The following is a 21,569-nucleotide window of genomic DNA, read 5'->3' on the forward strand; positions in this document are numbered from 1 at the left end:
ATGAGGAAAGGCCTTGTAGGGCTTTGCAGTGAGGGCAAGGCTTGTTGATGGTCTACACGCAATGAAGGCCGTAAGGGTTAGGATTGAGCAGGCACCATGTGAACGTGTTTGCAATTAGGAGATGACAAGAGTAATTTCCAGTGAGTAGAGCTCTTGTGCAGGCGTTCGAATAATGAGATTTCTAGGGATGCCGGCCATGGCGGAGATGTTGTGGAGGGCGTTTGCCCTGGCAGATCTCAAGAGGGAGTTGAGATGAACAAAGATCTTGTTGTAAGACTTCAACTTGCAGAGCTAGTGTTGAGAAGGGGATCCATCAGAGATCTCCCTGAGTGCGTTGGTGTCAGCATAAATCTTATAGTGGAATCTGAGCTGAGCAGAGATCTCGCTGAGGGACCTGGGGGAGCAGAGGTCCTATCAAATGAGGTAGAGATCTTATAGTGGAATCTGAACTGGGCAGGGATCTTATTGTGGAATCCGTACTGAGCAGAGATCTTATTATAGAATCTGTACTGAGCAGATATCTTATTGTGGAATCTGTACTGAGCAGAGAACGTATTGTGGAATCTGAACCATGCAGAGATCCTATTGTGGAATCTGAACTGAGCAGAGATCTTATTGTGGAATCTGTACTGAGCAGAGAACTTATTGTGGAATCTGAACCGTGCAGAGATCCTATTGTGGAATCTGAACTGAGCAGAGATCTTATTGGGGAATCTGAACTGAACAGAGATCTTATTGTGGAATCTGTACTGAGCAGAGATCCTATTGTGGAATCTGAACTGAGCAGAGATCTTGTTGGGGATTCTGTACTGAGCAGAGATCTTATTGTGGAATCTGTACTGAGCAGAGATCTTATTGTGGAATCTGAACTGAGCAGAGATCTTATTGTGGAATCTGAACTGAGCAGAGATCTTATTGTGGAATCTGTACTGAGCAGAGATCCTATTGTGGAATCTGAACTGAGCAGAGATCTTATTGGGGATTCTGTACTGAGCAGAGATCTTATTGTGGAATCTGTACTGAGCAGAGATCTTATTGTGGAATCTGTACTGGGCAGAGATCTTATTGGGGAATCTGAACTGAGCAGAGATCCTATTGTGGAATCTGAACTGAGCAGAGATCTTATTGGGGATTCTGTACTGAGCAGAGATCTTATTGTGGAATCTGAACTGAACAGAGATCTTAATGTGGAATCTGTACTGAGCAGAGATCCTATTGTGGAGTCTGAACTGAGCAGAGATCTTATTGGGGATTCTGTACTGAGCAGAGATCTTATTGTGGAATCTGAACTGAGCAGAGATCTTATTGTGGAATCTGTACTGAGCAGAGATCTTATTGGGGAATCTGAACTGAGCAGAGATCTTATTGTGGAATCTGTACTGAGCAGAGATCTTATTGTGGAATCTTTACTGAGCAGAGATCTTATTGTGGAATCTGAACTGAGCAGAGATCCTATTGTGGAATCTGAACTGAGCAGAGATCTTATTGGGGAATCTGAACTGAACAGAGATCTTATTGGGGAATCTGTACTGAGCAGAGATCTTATTGTGGAATCTGTACTGAGCAGAGATCTTATTGGGGATTCTGTACTGAGCAGAGATCTTATTGTGGAATCTGAACTGAACAGAGATCTTATTGTGGAATCTGTACTGAGCAGAGATCCTATTGTGGAATCTGAACTGAGCAGAGATCTTATTGGGGATTCTGTACTGAGCAGAGATCTTATTGTGGAATCTGAACTGAGCAGAGATCTTATTGTGGAATCTGTACTGAGCAGAGATCTTATTGTGGAATCTGTACTGAGCAGAGATCTTATTGGGGAATCTGAACTGAGCAGAGATCCTATTGTGGAATCTGAACTGAGCAGAGATCTTATTGGGGATTCTGAACTGAGAAGAGATCTTATTGTGGAATCTGAACTGAACAGAGATCTTATTGTGGAATCTGTACTGAGCAGAGATCCTATTGTGGAATCTGAACTGAGCAGAGATCTTATTGGGGATTCTGTACTGAGCAGAGATCTTATTGTGGAATCTGTACTGAGCAGAGATCTTATTGTGGAATCTGAACTGAGCAGAGATCCTATTGTGGAATCTTGACTGAGCAGAGATCTTATTGGGGAATCTGTACTGAGCAGAGATCTTATTATAGAATCTGTACTGAGCAGATATCTTATTGTGGAATCTGTACTGAGCAGAGAACGTATTGTGGAATCTGAACCATGCAGAGATCCTATTTGGGAATCTGAACTGAGCAGAGATCTTATTGGGGAATCTGAACTGAACAGAGATCTTATTGTGGAATCTGAACTGAGCAGAGATCTTATTGTGGAATCTGAACTGAGTAGAGATCTTATTGGGGAATCTGAACTGAACAGAGATCTTATTGGGGAATCTGTACTGAGCAGAGATCCTATTGTGGAATCTGAACTGAGCAGAGATCCTATTGGGGATTCTGTACTGAGCAGAGATCTTATTGTGGAATCTGTACTGAGCAGAGATCTTATTGTGGAATCTTTACTGAGCAGAGATCTTATTGTGGAATCTGAACTGAGCAGAGATCCTATTGTGGAATCTGAACTGAGCAGAGATCTTATTGGGGAATCTGAACTGAACAGAGATCTTATTGGGGAATCTGTACTGAGCAGAGATCTTATTGTGGAATCTGTACTGAGCAGAGATCCTATTGTGGAATCTGAACTGAGCAGAGATCCTATTGGGGATTCTGTACTGAGCAGAGATCTTATTGTGGAATCTGTACTGAGCAGAGATCTTATTGTGGAATCTGAACTGAACAGAGATCTTATTGTGGAATCTGAACTGAGCAGAGATCTTATTGGGGAATCTGAACTGAACAGAGATCTTATTGGGGAATCGGTACTGAGCAGAGATCTTACTGTGGAATCTGTACTGAGCAGAGATCTTATTGTGGAATCTGAACTGAACAGAGATCTTATTGTGGAATCTGAACTGAGCAGAGATCTTATTGGGGAATCTGAACTGAACAGAGATCTTATTGGGGAATCTGTACTGAGCAGAGATCTTATTGGGGAATCTTTACTGAGCAGAGATCCTATTGTGGAATCTGAACTGAGCAGAGATCTTATTGTGGAATCTGTACTGAGCAGAGATCTTATTGTGGAATCTGTACTGAGCAGAGATCTTATTGTGGAATCTGAACTGAGCAGAGATCCTATTGTGGAATCTGAACTGAGCAGAGATCTTATTGGGGATTCTGTACTGAGCAGAGATCTTATTGTGGAATCTGTACTGAGCAGAGATCTTATTGTGGAATCTGTACTGAGCAGAGATCTTATTATGGAATCTGAACCGTGCAGAGATCCTATTGTGGAATCTGAACTGAGCAGAGATCCTATTGTGGAATCTGAACTGAGCAGAGATCTTATTGGGGATTCTGTACTGAGCAGAGATCCTAGTGTGGAATCTGAACTGAGCAGAGATCTTATTGGGGATTCTGTACTGAGCAGAGATCTTATTGTGGAATCTGAACTGAGCAGAGATCCTATTGTGGAATCTGAACTGAGCAGAGATCCTATTGTGGAATCTGAACTGAGCATAGATCTTATTGGGGATTCTGTACTGAGCAGAGATAATAATAATAATAATAATAATAATAATACTGCATTTTATAGAGCGCGAACAGCTACCTCGCTTGGAGGTGTCCCGGCGCTAGAGGAGCATAGTTGACCTAGAGGCAGAAAAAAGGAAGCTAGCTGGGTTGGGTGAAGAGCCACGTTTTCAGCAGCTTCTTGAAGCAAGGTTCAGAAGGAGCCTGCTGAATTTCTTGAGGTAAAGTGTTCCAAAGAGAGGTGACGTTTGCAGAGAAAGTCCGACCGCCTAGTCGAGCCTTTCTCGATCGTGGGACGACCAGCTGAACACGGCAGTTGGACCGAAGTGCACGTGTTTGGGCATATCTTGGGAGGCGTTTTTTCAAATACTCTGGGCAGGAGCCATGCAGAGATCTGAACGCTAGCGTAAGTGCTTTGAATTTTATTCTGCTGGTCACTGGCAGCCAGTGCAAAGCAGTGATCTTGCTGGACTTGGGGTAGCAGAGGTCCTCTAGAATGAATGGGCTCAGCAAAGACCTTCTTGACAAGTCAAAGGTCTCTTTGATGGAGCTGGCATGAGCAGAGATTTTTGAGGCAACTCGACTGACCTGAGACCTCGTTGAGTGAGAAGGAGCGAGAAGAGATTTGGGTGAAAGTGCTGGGACGAGTAGTGGTCTGGTTGTTGGAGTCTGAAGCAGACATCTTGTTGTGGTGAGGAGAGGTAGCAAAGAGTTAACAAGGGTAGGGCTGTGGTGATGTGGGCAGAGGGAGCAAGGCCTGCCGGTGAAGATGGTGCCTGGTACGAGAGAGATGGCACTGGGGAAGCCGCACAGAAGAGAAGCTGAGCACAGAGATTGCTTCTTGGCACAATGAGCCTGTTGACTCCTTCTCGTCTGTGACTAGTGACAATGCTTCTTTCTTCTTTCCCACAGGACACATTGAACAACAACTCTCTGGGCAAAAAGAACAGCTGGCAGGAGCGGGTGTCGCGGTCCTCGTCGCCACTCAAGACTGGTGAGTGGGTGCAGAGTGGCATCTCTGTACCGAGGGCAGCAACCTATGCTCTCCCGCTATTTTATGTCCTTTCCTCAAGGGCACAGCATGTTTGCTGAATTGCGATTCATCACTGCGTTTCTAATCCCAGCTTCCCCACTTCACATTGTGCGGTCGTCAACAGTCGCTTTATCCTTCTGGCTTCTTATCCTATGTGCATTGTTAAGATTGGTTATAGGTTCACTTATAGGTGGTCTGAACAATACCAGAAAACCACATGTGACGTGCGACACAAGACGTGAAGTTTGACCCCATGCTTGTGTTTTGCACTTCTATTTGTTTCCTACGATTGTATAATTATTCACATTGCTGTACAAGCTGCTGTTGTAGTAGTATTGTAGCATTATTTTATGCCCAGATTTGGGACTCAGGGTTCTGCCCTGTATTCTTTTCACACGTTCAGAATTGTTGATGTTTGTCTAAATCTTCTAAAAATCTTTAAACAAAAGAGTGTGTTATGAGACCCTCTCCGCCAGTTGCTGAGGAGCATGACCGAAACTTAAATCTATCTATCAATCATAGCCGACAGCATGCTTGTAATCAAACCCCCAGTCACAGACCAAAGGACCCCTCGAGAAGACAGCAAGAGCCAGTCTGGGCTCCTGCAAATAGCGCTCACTGCCCATAAGAGTCCCTCTAATAAAACACTGAGCCCTTATAAAGGCCACAAGCAACTATCACTGCTCCATTGACCCTATAAACACACCTACACCCCTGATAACCCCCTCAAATAGTGCACAACCCCACTCACACATCATGCACCCCCCTCATACAACAGCCACTGCCCACGCAACCCCCGCTAACATCACATGTATCCTTGGAAGACGCCTCAAATAACACTTGCACCAAACATAACCCCTACTAATAACACATGGGTTCGTGGGTACCCACTCGAACACTCAAATCCATACGATCACCACTAACAACACATGCAGCCCTTCGAATCCCCTTCATCCAAACGTACTGCTCACAAGACCCCCTTGTAACGACTCAAGATTCCCATGGAACTCACTCAAGCAACACCCACAACCTACAAACCCCCCACTAACAACAGATGCAGCCCTGGGAGCCCCTCAAGCAACACTCACAGCCTACAAACCCACCCACTAATAACAGATGCCGCCCTGGGAGCCTCTCAAACAACACCCACAGCCTACACACCCACCCACTAATAACAAATGCAGCCCTAGGAGCCTCTCAAACAACACCCACAACCTACAAACCCCCCACTAACAACAGATGCAGCCCTGGGAGCCCCTCAAGCAACACTCACAGCCTACAAACCCACCCACTAATAACAGATGCCGCCCTGGGAGCCCCTCAAACACACCCAAAGCCCACAAACCCCCCACTAACAACAGATGCCGCCCTGGGAGCCCCTCAAGCAACACTCACAGCCAACAAACCCCCCACTAATAACAGATACTGCCCTGGGAGCCCCTCAAATACACCCACAGCCTGCAAACCCCCCACGAACAACAGATACTGCCCTGGGAGCCCCTCAAACAACACCCACAGCCTACAAACCCCCCACTAATAACAGATGCCGCCCTGGGAGCCCCTCAAGCAACACTCACAGCCTACAATCCCCCCCCCCCCCCACTAACAACAGATACTGTCCTGGGAGCCCCTCAAGCAACACTCACAGCCTACAACCCCCCCACCCACTAATAACAGATGCAGACCTGGGAGCCCCTCAAGCAACACCCACAGCCTACAAACCCACCCACTAATAACAAATACAACCCTGGGAGCCTCTCAAACAACACTCACAGCTTACAAACCCCCCACGAACAACAGATACTGCCCTGGGAGCCCCTCAAACAACACCCACAGCCTACACACCCTCCCACTAATAACAGATGCAGCCCTAGGAGCCTCTCAAACAACACTCACGGCCTACAAACCCCCCACTAATAACAGATGCAGCCCTGAAAGTCCCTCAAATACACCCACAGCCTGCAAACCCCCCACGAACAACAGATACTGCCCTGGGAGCCCCTCAAACAACACCCACAGCCTACAAACCCCCCACTAATAACAGATGCCGCCCTGGGAGCCCCTCAAGCAACACTCACAGCCTACAATCCCCCCCCCCCCCCACTAACAACAGATACTGTCCTGGGAGCCCCTCAAGCAACACTCACAGCCTACAACCCCCCCACCCACTAATAACAGATGCAGACCTGGGAGCCCCTCAAGCAACACCCACAGCCTACAAACCCACCCACTAATAACAAATACAACCCTGGGAGCCTCTCAAACAACACTCACAGCTTACAAACCCCCCACGAACAACAGATACTGCCCTGGGAGCCCCTCAAACAACACCCACAGCCTACACACCCTCCCACTAATAACAGATGCAGCCCTAGGAGCCTCTCAAACAACACTCACGGCCTACAAACCCCCCACTAATAACAGATGCAGCCCTGGGTGCCCCTCAAGCAACACTCACAGCCTACAAACCCCCAACTAATAACAGATGCCGCCCTGGGAGCCCCTCAAACACACCCAAAGCCCACAAACCCCCCACTAACAACAGATGCCGCCCTGGGAGCCCCTCAAGCAACACTCACAGCCAACAAACCCCCCACTAATAACAGATACTGCCCTGGGAGCCCCTTAAGCACTACTCACAGCCTACACTCCCCCCCCCCCACTAACAACAGATAATGCCCTGGGAGCCCCTCAAACACACCCAATGCCTACAAGTCCCCCACTTACAACAGATACAGCCCTGGAAGCCCCTCACGCAACACTCACAGCTTACAAACCCACCACTAATAACAGATACAGCCCTGGGAGCCTCTCAAACAACACCCACAGCCTACAAACCCACCCACTAGTAACAGATACAATCCTGGGAGCCTCTCAAGCAACACTCACAGCCAACAAACCCCCCACTAATACCAGATACTGCCCTGGGAGCCCCTTAAGCACCACTCACAGCCTACAACCCCCCCACTAACAACAGATAATGCCCTGGGAGCCCCTCAAACACACCCAATGCCTACAAGTCCCCCACTTACAACAGATACAGCCCTGGAAGCCCCTCATGCAACACTCACAGCCTACAAACCCCCCATTTACAACATATACAGCCATGGGAGCCCCTCAAACAACACTCACAGCATGCAAACCCTCCACTAACAACAGATGCAGCCCTGGGAACCCCTCAAACAGGATTCCCAGCCCACAACACCCTCACTAGCTACACAAGCAGAGTTGGGAACCCCTAAAAACAAAGCTAACAGTGCACATGGCTCTAACCAACAACACATGTATCACAAAGAACACTTCTAATGCCCTTGGCAGCATGCATGCCCCCACTAACAACACCTTCCACCCTGGGCCCCCCTCAAATAAAGCTCACAGGCAGCACAACTCTTGCACACAACACATAAAGCTTTATCCCCTAAAACAACATCCAATTCCCTCAAGACTCCTACTAAAAACACTTGTATCCCATGCAACACGTCAAACAGCCCTCATGAATCAGCCAACAGCACAGGCAGGCCAGGCAACCCCATCCAACACTCACAGACCAGCTGACTTCCACTAATAACACTTGTATCCCATGCAACACGTCAAACAATACTTACAGTCCTCACAAACCAGCTCCCAACATGTGCAGACCAGGCAACCCCATCAAACACTCACAGACCAGTCAACCTACGCTAACAACACTTGTATTCCATGCAACACGTCAAACAACCCTCACAAACCAGCTGACAGCACGCGCAGGACAGGCAACCCCATCAAACACTCACAGACAAGTCGACTTCCACTAACAACACTTGTATCCCATTATCATACAACACGTCAAACAACACGTACAGCCCTCACAATGCAGCTGACAGCACGCGCAGGACAGGCAACCCCATCAAACACTCACAGACCAGTCGACTTCCACTAACAACACTCGTATCCCATGCAACACGTCAAACAACACTTACAGTCCTCACAAACCAGCTCACAACATGTGCAGGCCAGGCAACCCCATCAAACACTCACAGACCAGTCGACTTCTACTAACAACACTTGTATCCCATTATCATACAACATGTAAAACAACACTTATAACCCTCACAAACCAGCTGACAGCACGCGCAGGACAGGCTACTCCATCAAACACTCACAGACCAGTCGACTTCCACTAACAACACTTGTATCCCATGCACCACGTCAAACAACACTTACAGCCCCCATAAACCAGCTCACAACATGTGCAGGCCAGGCAACCCCATCAAACACTCACAGACCAGTCAACCTCCGCTAACAACACTTGTATTCCATGCAACACGTCAAACATCCCTCACAAACCAGCTGACAGCACACACAGGACAGGCTACTCCATCAAACACTCACAGACGAGTCGACCTCCACTAACAACACTTGTATCCCATTATCATACAACACGTAAAACAACACTTATAACCCTCACAAACCAGCTGACAGCACACGCAGGACAGGCTACTCCATCAAACACTCACAGACCAGTCGACCTCCACTAACACCACTTGTATCCTATGCAACACGTCAAACAACCTTCACAAACAAGCTGACAGCACACGCAGGACAGGCTACTCCATCAAACACTCACAGACCAGTCGAACTCCGCTAACAACACTTGTATTCCATGCAACACGTCAAACAACACTTATAACCCTCACAAACCAGCTGACAGCACGCGCAGGGCAGGCTACTCCATCAAACACTCACAGACCAGTCGACTTCCACTAACAACACTTATATCCCATGCAACACGTCAAACAACACTTACAGCCCCCACAAACCAGCTGACAGCTCTCACAGGCCAGGCAACCCCCATCAAACACTCACAGACCAGTCAACCTCCACTAACAACACTTGTATTCCATGCGACACGTAAACAACCCTCACAAACCAGCTGACAGCACACACAGGACAGGCTACTCCATCAAACACTCACAGACCAGTCGACTTCCACTAACAACGCTTGTATCCCATTATCATACAACACGTAAAACAGCACTTACAGCCCCCACAAACCAGCTGACAGCACACGCCGGACAGGCTACTCCATCAAACACTCACAGACCAGTCGACTTCCACTAACAACACTTGTATCCCATGCAACACGTCACACAACACTTACTGCCCCCACAAACTAGCTCACAACATGTGCAGGCCAGGCAACCCCATCAAACACTCACAGACCAGTCGACTTCCACTTACAACACTTGTATCCCATTATCATACAACATGTAAAACAACACTTATAACCCTCACAAACCAGCTGACAGCACGCGCAGGACAGGCAACTCCATAAAACACTCACATACCAGTCGACTTCCACTAACAACACTTGTATCCCATGCAACACGTCAAACAACACTTGCAGCCCCCACAAACCAGCTCACAACATTTGCAGGCCAGGCAACCCCATCAAACACTCACAGACCAGTTGACTTCCGCTAACAACACTTGTATCCCATGCAACACGTCAAACAACCCTCACAAACCAGCTGACAGCACGCGCAGGCCAGGCAACCCCATCAAACACTCACAGACAAGTCAACCTCCGCTAACAACACTTGTATCCCAAACAACACTTATAACCCTCACAAACCAGCTGACAGCACACGCAGGACAGGCTACTCCATCAAACACTCACAGACCAGTCGAACTCCGCTAACAACACTTGTATTCCATGCAACACGTCAAACAACACTTATAACCCTCACAAACCAGCTGACAGCACGCGCAGGGCAGGCTACTCCATCAAACACTCACAGACCAGTCGACTTCCACTAACAACACTTATATCCCATGCAACACGTCAAACAACACTTACAGCCCCCACAAACCAGCTGACAGCTCTCACAGGCCAGGCAACCCCCATCAAACACTCACAGACCAGTCAACCTCCACTAACAACACTTGTATTCCATGCGACACGTAAACAACCCTCACAAACCAGCTGACAGCACACACAGGACAGGCTACTCCATCAAACACTCACAGACCAGTCGACTTCCACTAACAACGCTTGTATCCCATTATCATACAACACGTAAAACAGCACTTACAGCCCCCACAAACCAGCTGACAGCACACGCCGGACAGGCTACTCCATCAAACACTCACAGACCAGTCGACTTCCACTAACAACACTTGTATCCCATGCAACACGTCACACAACACTTACTGCCCCCACAAACTAGCTCACAACATGTGCAGGCCAGGCAACCCCATCAAACACTCACAGACCAGTCGACTTCCACTTACAACACTTGTATCCCATTATCATACAACATGTAAAACAACACTTATACCCCTCACAAACCAGCTGACAGCACGCGCAGGACAGGCAACTCCATAAAACACTCACATACCAGTCGACTTCCACTAACAACACTTGTATCCCATGCAACACGTCAAACAACACTTGCAGCCCCCACAAACCAGCTCACAACATTTGCAGGCCAGGCAACCCCATCAAACACTCACAGACCAGTTGACTTCCGCTAACAACACTTGTATCCCATGCAACACGTCAAACAACCCTCACAAACCAGCTGACAGCACGCGCAGGCCAGGCAACCCCATCAAACACTCACAGACCAGTCAACCTCCGCTAACAACACTTGTATCCCAAACAACACTTATAACCCTCACAAACCAGCTGACAGCACAAGCAGAACAGGCTACTCCATCAAACACTCACAGACCAGTCGACTTCCACTAACAACACTTGCATTCCATGCAACAAGTCAAACAACCCTCACAAACCAGCTCACAACATGTGCAGCCCAGGCAACCGCATTCAACACTCACAGACCAGTCAACTTCCACTAACAACACTTGTATCCCATGTAGCACGTCACAAAACACTTACTGCCCTCACAAACCAGCTCACAACATGCGCAGGCCAGGCAACCCCATCAAACACTCACAGACCAGTCAACCTCCACTAACAACACTTGTATCCCATGCAACACGTCAAACAATACTTACAACCCTCACAAACCAGCTCACTGCTCTCACAGGCCAGGCAACCCCATCAAACACTCACAGACCAGTCAACCTCCGCTAACAACACTTGTGTCCCATGCAACACGTCAAACAACACTTACAGCCCTCACAAACCAGCTCACAGCTCTCACAGGCCAGGCAACCCCCATCAAACACTCACAGACCAGTCAACCTCCACTAACAACATTTGTGTCCCATGCAACACTTCAAACAACACTTACAGCCCTCACAAACCAGCTGACAGCAAGCATAGGGCAGGCTACCCCATCAAACACTCACAGACTAGTCGACCGCCACTAACAACACTTGCAGCCCATGGTACCCTTTCAAGGAACAATCCCTGGAACCCACAAGTTTAGCCTTTGCAGGTCTCTGACCAGAGAGGCATCCAGGCACCACTCAATACCAAAAAATAACACACAGGCCACAGAGGCCGCAGTACCAGGCAGTGGAACACACTGAAAAGCAACACTTATGAACCAAGATACACCTTTCAAACAAAACATCCAACCTGCGCCACCCCCATGAACAAGACTCCGCATCCACTGATATCGCTCAGAGCCCGAGAGATACCCACAAACTTTCCTTGTAACCCCTCATTACCCAGGGCCATTGACTTCAGGAACCCATTGAACTCCACAAGCACAGCCCCCAGGACCAATAGAAATCAGGCCATTGGACCATTTCTTACAGGACCCTCCCAAAAATGGCCCTCAAGCCTTCAAGAAGCATCTTAACAAGACAAAGTAAAACATATGCTGCTCCTCCAGAAGAGAGACCCCCTCTGGGGCACTCTTGAGTCGCCCCTTCCTCTCGCGCTCAAATGCTCGTTATCTGTGGTCCCTCTTTACTTTTACAGTCCATGCATATGTGGGACCCAGAGGAACCAATAAAAGAGCCCCCCAAAATGTATAATCAGCATTCCCCGGCTGCGAGTCCCCATAAGCCACCTTTACGTACTACACTAATATCCCATGAAATGGTACCCCCAGAAATGGTACCCTAGCACAACGACTCTTACACTGAGCATCCCGGGCACAGATACAACCACCGTTGCACAGAGATCCCCTCAAAAGTAGTTAAACTACAGAGACAGTGCAACAAACATCCTGAAGCCCAGGAAATACCAGGGAATAAGCAGTGCTTAATTTGTAAAACAATAAGTGATGGGGCCCTTGTCAGGAGATCACTACCGCTTGCATGCCCAATGCCCCCTATCTAGCGCTGCTAATGACAGTACCTAACTACTAACCTCACAATCCTACAAGGGTGACAATTAAAACTATCCCAGGCCCCCAAAGCTTTAAGAATGTCTTGGGCGTCATTTTCAATGTATTTTGAATTAATGAACAACTGGTATTGTGGTCTATTTTAAATATAACAAACAGCGTCACCATGTGGCAGACTGTCATAAGTGCCGGTGTTGACAATCAATTGCCGGTGCCGAACACTGGAAACCACTGGCTCAAATTAAACACTGTGAATAAGGCACCCAGCCTACGGTTTTTCTACTCTTTTATTTTTCATATAATGTTTCCCCTCTCATTACTAACTCTTCCATTCCCTAACTCTTAACGACGGCCTTTGTCAACGCTCCAGGGAAAGCAGTCCAACCACATCTAGTTCTGTATTTTTGTGTCTGGTCTGAAGGAGAGTTTGATAAATGTGCCTACTAAACAGGAGGAATTATATAGGATAGACTTGACTTAACTAGTGAGTTAATTTATTTTCTTGCCTCTTTTTAGGGGAGCAGTCCTCACCTCATGAGCACATTTGCCTAAGTGATGAAGGGAACATCCGGAGCAGTGCAGCATCCACCAAAGACCGGGGAACATCCACAGACAGCCCCTGCCGCCGCAGTGCAGCTACACAGAGTGCCGTGGCCACAACCAACGCAACTTCCAGAGCCCCCGAGAAGCACCAAGCGCCCATCCGGCCGCCTCACCCAACGTACCACCAACAACACCACACCCAGCAGCAGCCACACCACCACCCTGGTGCAAGCTGTCCCACCAGAGTGCCGGAAGCCCATCGCGACCGCATCCGGTACCAGGCCGATGTCCGACTGGAGGCCACAGAAGAAATCTACCTGACACCGGTGCAAAAGAACTCTGACCCCCTGGAGCTGGAACGTCGCTTCCCATCACAGTCTAGTGAGAACCGCATGTCCACCAGCTCGGACATTGACACGTCGAACTATCAGTCCATGTCAGGGAAACCCAACTCTTCCATCAGCGAGGAGGACGAGGTCCTGGACTACCTGTCCTCGCCGGAAAAGGGCCACATGGCCAAGGTGTCTTGCAATGGTGGCCACGGGCACCGTTCCTCCTACGGCACCCAGCGGGCCTCGGTCAGCTCTGACACCAGTGCCCTGTCCTATGACTCAGTCAAGTACACTCTTGTGGTAGATGAAAATGTCCAGTTGGAGCTGGTCAGTTTGAAACAATGCTACACAGGTTACAGTGACGAGAGCGACTCTGGCACCGTCTATGACAACTGCGTCTCCTCGCCTTACGAGTCGGCCATTGGCGAGGAGTATGAGGAGGACGTACTGAAGAGGGACTCAGTCTGCCCGTCGGAGGACTCATCCCCTGAGGCCGACATCCCCTTCTCAAAGAAGTTCCTTAATGTCTTCATGAGTGGACGGTCGCGTTCATCCAGTGAGTTACCGCCTGCCAGGGCGATGTGGTGGGTGGTGGGAGGACTCGATGTATGGGACAGTGATGTACCTCACACACAGCCTCCCTCATCACACGTGCCTCTGAGTGTTTGGTTTCCCTGGTCCTCATGGGTGATAGAAGAGGGCTACAGAAAGATCTAGATTCCCATTCATGGTGATTTACGAGATGTCTCAGACATCTCATTCCAGATAAAGCAATTCCATTGAAATATACATCATCTTAGTTTACAGTATAATCCAAAGTAATTCAGAATAGTACATGGGTCCATTTAATATACAGATCCGAAAGCTTTTTATTCTAACAGAATTTGGTATCCTAATCATTTCTGTTTCAAAGGGAATGTTTGGCTAGACACTTGTAAGTTCTCCGCTAGTCCAGCTGTCCTTCTCTGGATGGTATTGTTTCCTTCTCGTGCTCATGAGAGCCATGGCACTGGGCCTTTCCTGTGTCAAACGTTGAAGGTGTGGTAGAACCTATGAGGGTGCTGCTAAAGGAAAGAATTGTATTTGAATGGGTGCCGGAGTGTGATGATGCATTTGCTAAGGTGAAGCAATCCCATGCTCATGCACCAAAATTGGGTAATTTTGAACCTTGCAGGAAAACTATTGTGACAACTGATGCTAGCAATGTTGCTGAGGAAGGGGAGAGGATTATTGGGTTTGCGTCACAACAGCTACAGTGTACAGAACAGTCATATTCTGTTATTGAAAAAGAGGCTTTAGCTTGTTGTTGGGGGATGAATCACTTCACGTATTATTTGTGGGGTTTGCCGTTTGTGCTCAAAACGAGCATAAACCCCTTCTACATATTCTTATGTGGGGTCGGGGTTTGGAAGGAAGTGACACCTCGTATTTCGAGGAGGTCGTTATCTGTTATGGACTACAATTTTGTGGTGGAATATGTGCGAGGCAAAAGGAAAATGATTGCTGACTGTTTGTCAAGAATGCCAGTAGACAATATTTCCTTTATGCAAGTAATGGTAGATCAAGTAGTTTGTGTTGATGGTGAATTTGTACTTGGACAAGATGAGTGGAAAGAGGCTGTTGAGAATGACAAAGAGTATGAGGATTTGGTGAATCTGAATATAGGTGACTTGAAAGATCTTGATCAATCAAATGATAATGTCAAACCTTATGCTATGGTGAAGGATGAGTTTAGTATCCAAGGTGATAAGCTACTGAGGCGAAATCGCATAGTCCCACCCAGTGTGTTAAGAGCAAGGTTGATTAGGATAGTCCATGAGGGGCATTTGGGAAGGAGTTTTACAAAAAGGAGGTTGAGGCAGTCTTTCCGGTGGACAGAAATGGATAGAGCCGTGGACGATGCAGTTCGGGATTGCCATGCCTGAAGCAATAGCGATAAATTTAAAGTGGTTAGACAACCACCTTTGGATGTGTGGAACTCCCAGCTCGGCCAAGGGAAAACGTGGCTATAGATTTTTTGGAATCTATAGAAAAACATTGGAAGGGGTGATCACTTTGTGGCTGTGTCCGCAGATTTCCATAGCAAATTGTTTGTCTGTAGACCCTAGCTCCATGGGACAGATTACTACTAGCATTTTGTGAAGTTTTCGAAAGAGGTGTTCTTAGAACAAGGAATACTTAGAGTATTAGTTACAGATAATGGGGTTCAGTTAGGTAGGAAATGGCAAACTTTCTTGCAAATGTAGGTATCAGACATGGCAGGGTGGCATTGTTCCAACCACAGGCCAATGGGTTAGTGGAAAGAGTAAATTGTGTTATTATGGAAAATATCCAATTGTCCTTGGCAAATGGATTGACATGGAAGATTAAATTGCAAAAGATGGTGTGGGCCTGTAGGGTGAAGCCTCATTCGGTTACGGGTGTGTCTCCATTCATAGCCTTGAAGGGCAGGGAACCTGAAACTAAGAAATCTCCAATGTGGCTACAAGGGAAAGATCAGGTGTTTTGATCTGACCCTGGGGAAATGAGATTGAAGGTTTCTGATTCTCAGAGTTGTAACAAGCTCAATTATGACAATCAGAAGGGTGTGAAGAATTTGGATGTGAAAAGTTGAGATTGGGTGGTAGAAAGAAAGACTGGTTTTGTGAGAAAGGGCGAGAGCCTGTTTTTTCAACCACAGAAGGTGATGCAAGTGAAGGGATCAATTGCAAAGCTGGATGATGGGAGAGAATGGAGTTTTGGAAATTTGTGCAAGGTCAGTAGCTCAGGAGGAGTAAGGCTAGACACTATTTAGGCTGTGTTGTATGCTTGTTATTTTATGTTCACACTTTCTTACAAATGATAACGTTGAGAGGTTTTTATCACTACTGTTTATGTTTGTGGTATGTTCTTAGATTTCTTGATATGTTGTTTTCCATTTCTTATGCAATTTTTTCTTACCTGTGAAACTATTTACCTATGTATGGGATGTTGATTAGGTCTTATTTGCCTAAATATTAAAAGGAAGGAGATGTGTGGAATGTAGAACTGACAATGAGGTAGGTGGTGAAGCTGTGGTGAGGGGAGTTCGAGGTTTGAGTCATTCTGTAGAATCTGCTGTAGGTTACTGTTCATGACTTCAGCTAAGAATAAACTTGTCAAGAAAACCCGCTACGATTGTGCCTATTTACTGCAATTTTCCAAGAAACAGCAATAAAAATGTACAGTTTGATGTTCACGATGTAAAATATTATGGATCTTGTCATAAAACGTTGTCGCGCTATTTTAAGGTGAATAGCAGCGTTCCAGAGGTGGCGGTTATGTTGCCCTTACTGCCCTCTGCGCAGGACCAACTCGTCGCCAAACATTTTAGTAAATAGGCGCAATCCCTCTGGGTTTTCTTGACAGGTTTCTTCTCAGTTGACGTCATGAACAATAACCTCCAGCAGATTCAACAGAATGTCTCACACCTAGAACTCCCTTCACCACTCCGCTCCACAGCATTGTCACCTTCCTCATTGTCAGCTCTACATTCCACAGTAGAATTTCATTTTTATTTATGAAATGCATCCCATTTTTCTTTAAGGAAAATGGGCTGCATTACTAAAAAAATATTGAGTTATTTAAAAAGCAATCACAGACATGGTGGTCTGCTGAACCCAGCAGGCCACCATCCCTGTGATTGTAACCATTCACAATGCGTCGCAAATTGTGACTTACCTCATGAATATTGATGAGGTGGGTGCATGTGCGACCCACTGCGAATCTCTAACCTTGTCAAAACTGAGAAGGAATGACAGTGTTTTACTATATAATCGAAATGTAAATATCAAACTGTGCTTAATATTACTCCACAATGTTGGCGACCAAAGAACTATTAAGGCAAATAGATGTGGAGTTAAGAATAGTAAATCTACACTTCCCCGTAAGCATGCACTCTGGGGGAGTTAAGAATAGTAAACCTACACTCCCCTTTAAATGCTAAATTTGTTCGTGTTGTGAAGTCGATGTATGTAAAGGTGGGTGTTCCGCACATCGCTACTGTGAAATGCACCGTATTGATGTTACAAGGACCCACTAGGGTTTGGCGGAGCACTCTTGATTTTTAGAGTTATCTTCCTTTGATCATTTACTGTGTCATTTATCATTCCAGTGTTCACGTGGGTGCGCTGGGAAGACCTTGGCACTAGGCCTTGGCACAAACCTTGCCACGAGGACTTGACACTAGGCCTTTGCACTAGACCTTGGCAGTAGACCTTGGCATTAGACAATGACACAAGGCCTTGACACGAGGCCTTGACACAAGACTTTGTCACAAGGCCTTGGCACTAAATCTTGACACTAGGTCTTTGCACTAGACCTTGGCAGTAGACCTTGGCACAGACCTTGGCATTAGACAATGATACGAGGCCTGGCACTGAATCTTGACACTAGGACTTGACACTAGGCCTTGGCACCAGGCATCACACGTGCATTGTGAATCTATATATTTGATACAGGAGGATCTGTGCACACTTATTGCAAAATTGAGTTTTTTGTATAATAAAATAAATTTTAAGTAATCATTTCAAAATATTATTTGTTTTACAAAGTTGGTTCTATGTATTCATCCATATCACATATGTTTATTTTCATATTACAAAACATTTTTGTCGAATATTTCGTAAAACCACATGATAGAACTCCCCATATATCTGGCATCCAAGTCACTTTAGCCAAAGCATTTTGCACCACATGCGTTACTTCAACAGGGTAAATCAATGTGAACAATAACAACCAACCCGAACAGAAACACATCTTGAATCTTTTCATGCCAGGGCTATTAGCACACCCTGCTGGGATGTGTAACAATCTTCAACAGACCAGGGCTGAGTCTCCAAGCCAGTTGTGAAGCAGAGACCTGATTTTATTATGGACAAGAGGAGCATATTTTGCATTTCTACTCTTACTGCTTTATTGGACAGCTCTTTACCAAAAAAAAACCTACATTTCCCATAATGCATTTCAGTAAAACAGGAAATCAAAAAAATATGAAGATATAAAATCACAGCCTCTTCCATTTTTATGTTGCGCATTCGAGACCTCTTGTATATACTTTAGTATATACTTATATGTGTATGTACTTTGCGGGCTCTGGAGATCAGCCCTAGGACTTGTCTGCGTTAGCTTAGGGGCTTTTTGTTCTGTTCAACTATCTTGATAGAAAAAGACCAGTAGAGGTCAGTAAAATACCAGAATTGCTTTCTGCTTGTTCAACTGCCTCTATTTATCTGTCTTGATAGAAAACGACTAGTAGAGGACAGTTAAATACCAGAATTGCTTTCTGCTGAGGGACTTTGTTTTTTTAATTTTTCTGGCAATTGCCTCTATTTAACTTTCCTGATAGAAAATGACCAGCAGAGGTCAGTAAAATACCAGAATCACTCCAACATTCTCTAGATTCCAGTCCATAGAAATTGTCTTCCACGAGCACCCGTAGACAAGTATATATTTTTTCAATATTGCATTTTCAGTGATATGACCACTGAAGGCGTTGATTTTATATTAAAAACAGCGCTTTGGACTATACCATTTCCCGCTGAATGACAATATTTCTCTCCATGCATTCCCATAACTGGCGTGTCACGCAGTTTGGTGCTTACTTTCCCTCCATGTTAAAAAACAGTCGATTTTTCAGCACCCGGGCTAATGCGCTGCATAGCTAAATACATTTAAGGCCCCAAAGGCGAGACTGATTGCATTGCAAATGCTTGTTTTTTATACGAGAAGGAAAGTATTAAAGTCCATGAATGTACCGGAGCACCTCAAAGAACAAAAGTATCCCCAGTCCCAGCCAAAGTGCGTCATCCCTCGAGGCAAGATGATCGGTTTGAGAAGTTCATGGAAAATCCTAAAAGTCACATCCAATCCCAGTCCGCCGAGGGTTGGCTTGGTGGTGGAGCTAACGCATGAAGACACAAGATATATCAGGGCGGGAAGAGAGGAAGGGATAATGTGTGCCTCTTGGCGTTAATAAAATCAGGATTCTCCTTCACAGCTGGCTAGGAGAGTCTGCAATTATAACAGGACAAGAGTCTTCATATTATGCATGTTCAAAGTAATCAATAACCTTTGCGGATGCATGCTTGAATGGTTTGCAATAAAGAGTATAGAATGTAGATACCCTTGGCCAATCTGCAGCCCTCAGGGTATCCTCCAACCTAGAGCCAGCCCAAAAATCTTTAGATGCCCTTGCCCTGCTAACAGAGTGCGCACCATAACTATCTATCTCAATTCCAGCGAGAACCGAAACATACTTAACCCATCTACTTGGGAAGACAGAAGAATAGGTTTAAGCAAAGAAATCAAAAGCTGCAGCCTCCCTGTTCTGAGGTCTTTAGTGCAATATATATATGCAGAAAGGATCTCACAATACTCCAAAAGCTTAGAGTGTGGGGAAAACCTAGGAAAATGAATGTGTTTCACGGAACACTTAGTGTGTCAAGCTATATTGTACTAGACACCATCCGGTGTAAAACTCACTTCATGCATATCTAAGGCTCTAACATCTGAGACCCTTCTGGAAGACGCCAGACACAAAGGTGCAACCAACTTAGCACAAGCGTTTGAAGGACAAATAATTATTATCTGGCCAAGACTCAAACAAAGCGACAACTTTGTTAACCTGCCACGTCGTTGAATATCTAGGTTTTGGTGGGTGAGTAAACCTAATGTCTCTCGGGAGTCTACAAACCAGTAGATGTTCCCCAACTGGTTTCCCATTTACCCAAATATGCCCTGATGAAATAGCAGTTGACTGTTCTGTAAGACTTGGAGGTGGCCACCAAAGAGGACAGAAAGGTAGGAACTGTCACCACATCTCCGGAAACGGATATATGATGTTACAACGCGCATTTTAGCACGCATACCATTACCACGGATTTTTTACAACGCAGGTCATTTTACAACGGAAACCTTTACAACGCAATACACTACAACGCAGATACTATTACAACGCATACCATTACAACGTAAGTATAGGTAAGTATATAATATTGATATATATTTTAAATAAAATTATTCATTATTTAATTATTAAATAATTATATTAATGAAATTAATTTTAATTTTATTATTTGTAAATATATATTAAAAATACCCCTGTACCCCAAAACCCAAACCCAGCCCTAAAACCTAAAAATACCCCTGTACCCCAAAACCCAAACCCAGCCCTAAAACCTCAAAATACCCCTGTACCCCAAAACCCAAACCCAGCCCTAAAACCTCAAAATACTCCTGTACCCCAAAATCCAAACCCAGCCCTAAAACCTAAACATACCCCTGTACCCCAAAACCCAAACCCAGCCCTAAAACCTAAAAATACCCCTGTACCCCAAAACCCAAACCCAGCCCTAAAACCTAAAAATACCCCTGTACCCCAAAACCCAAACCCAGCCCTAAAACCTAAAAATACCCCTGTACCCCATAACCAAATACCACTAAAAAATGTTTTAAAAAAAGATAAACTTACCTATAATAATACTTACGTTGTAATGGTATGCGTTGTAATAGTATGTGCGTTGTAGTGTATTGCGTTGTAAAGGTATGCGTTGTAAAATGACCTGCGTTGTAAATGTATGCGTGGTAATGGTATGCGTTGTAAAAAATCCGTGGTAACAGTTACATACCCCTGAAACAGGTTCATGATTCCTTTCCAAACAGCAGCTGTACCAACAATGCCAGGCCGATCTATAAGATCTAGAGGTCCCTAGCGCAAGAGGCCTCAATAAACCTGGAAGCAACTTCTTAAATGCCAGACAAATCAACAAATGCCCTGAGAGATTCCGGGCCACCAACCTCGACCTT

At 45.9% G+C, this 21,569-nt stretch overlaps 1 protein-coding gene across 3 annotated transcripts in view; it reads left to right on the plus strand.

Annotated features, from left to right (window-relative positions):
* Positions 1-21,569, plus strand: part of MAPK8IP1 (mitogen-activated protein kinase 8 interacting protein 1) — a 396,070-nt gene that overhangs the window by 271,696 nt on the left and 102,805 nt on the right. For all 3 annotated transcript variants that reach the window (XM_086959641.1, XM_086959645.1, XM_086959642.1), the window contains exons 4-5: positions 4,501-4,582; positions 13,387-14,301. In XM_086959641.1, the coding sequence (XP_086815767.1) occupies positions 4,501-4,582; positions 13,387-14,301 (997 nt within the window). The remainder of the gene's footprint in view (positions 1-4,500; positions 4,583-13,386; positions 14,302-21,569) is intronic.

Source organism: Lissotriton vulgaris, chromosome 2_2, assembly GCF_964263255.1.
Source record: "Lissotriton vulgaris chromosome 2_2, aLisVul1.2, whole genome shotgun sequence".
NCBI lineage: Eukaryota > Metazoa > Chordata > Amphibia > Caudata > Salamandridae > Lissotriton > Lissotriton vulgaris.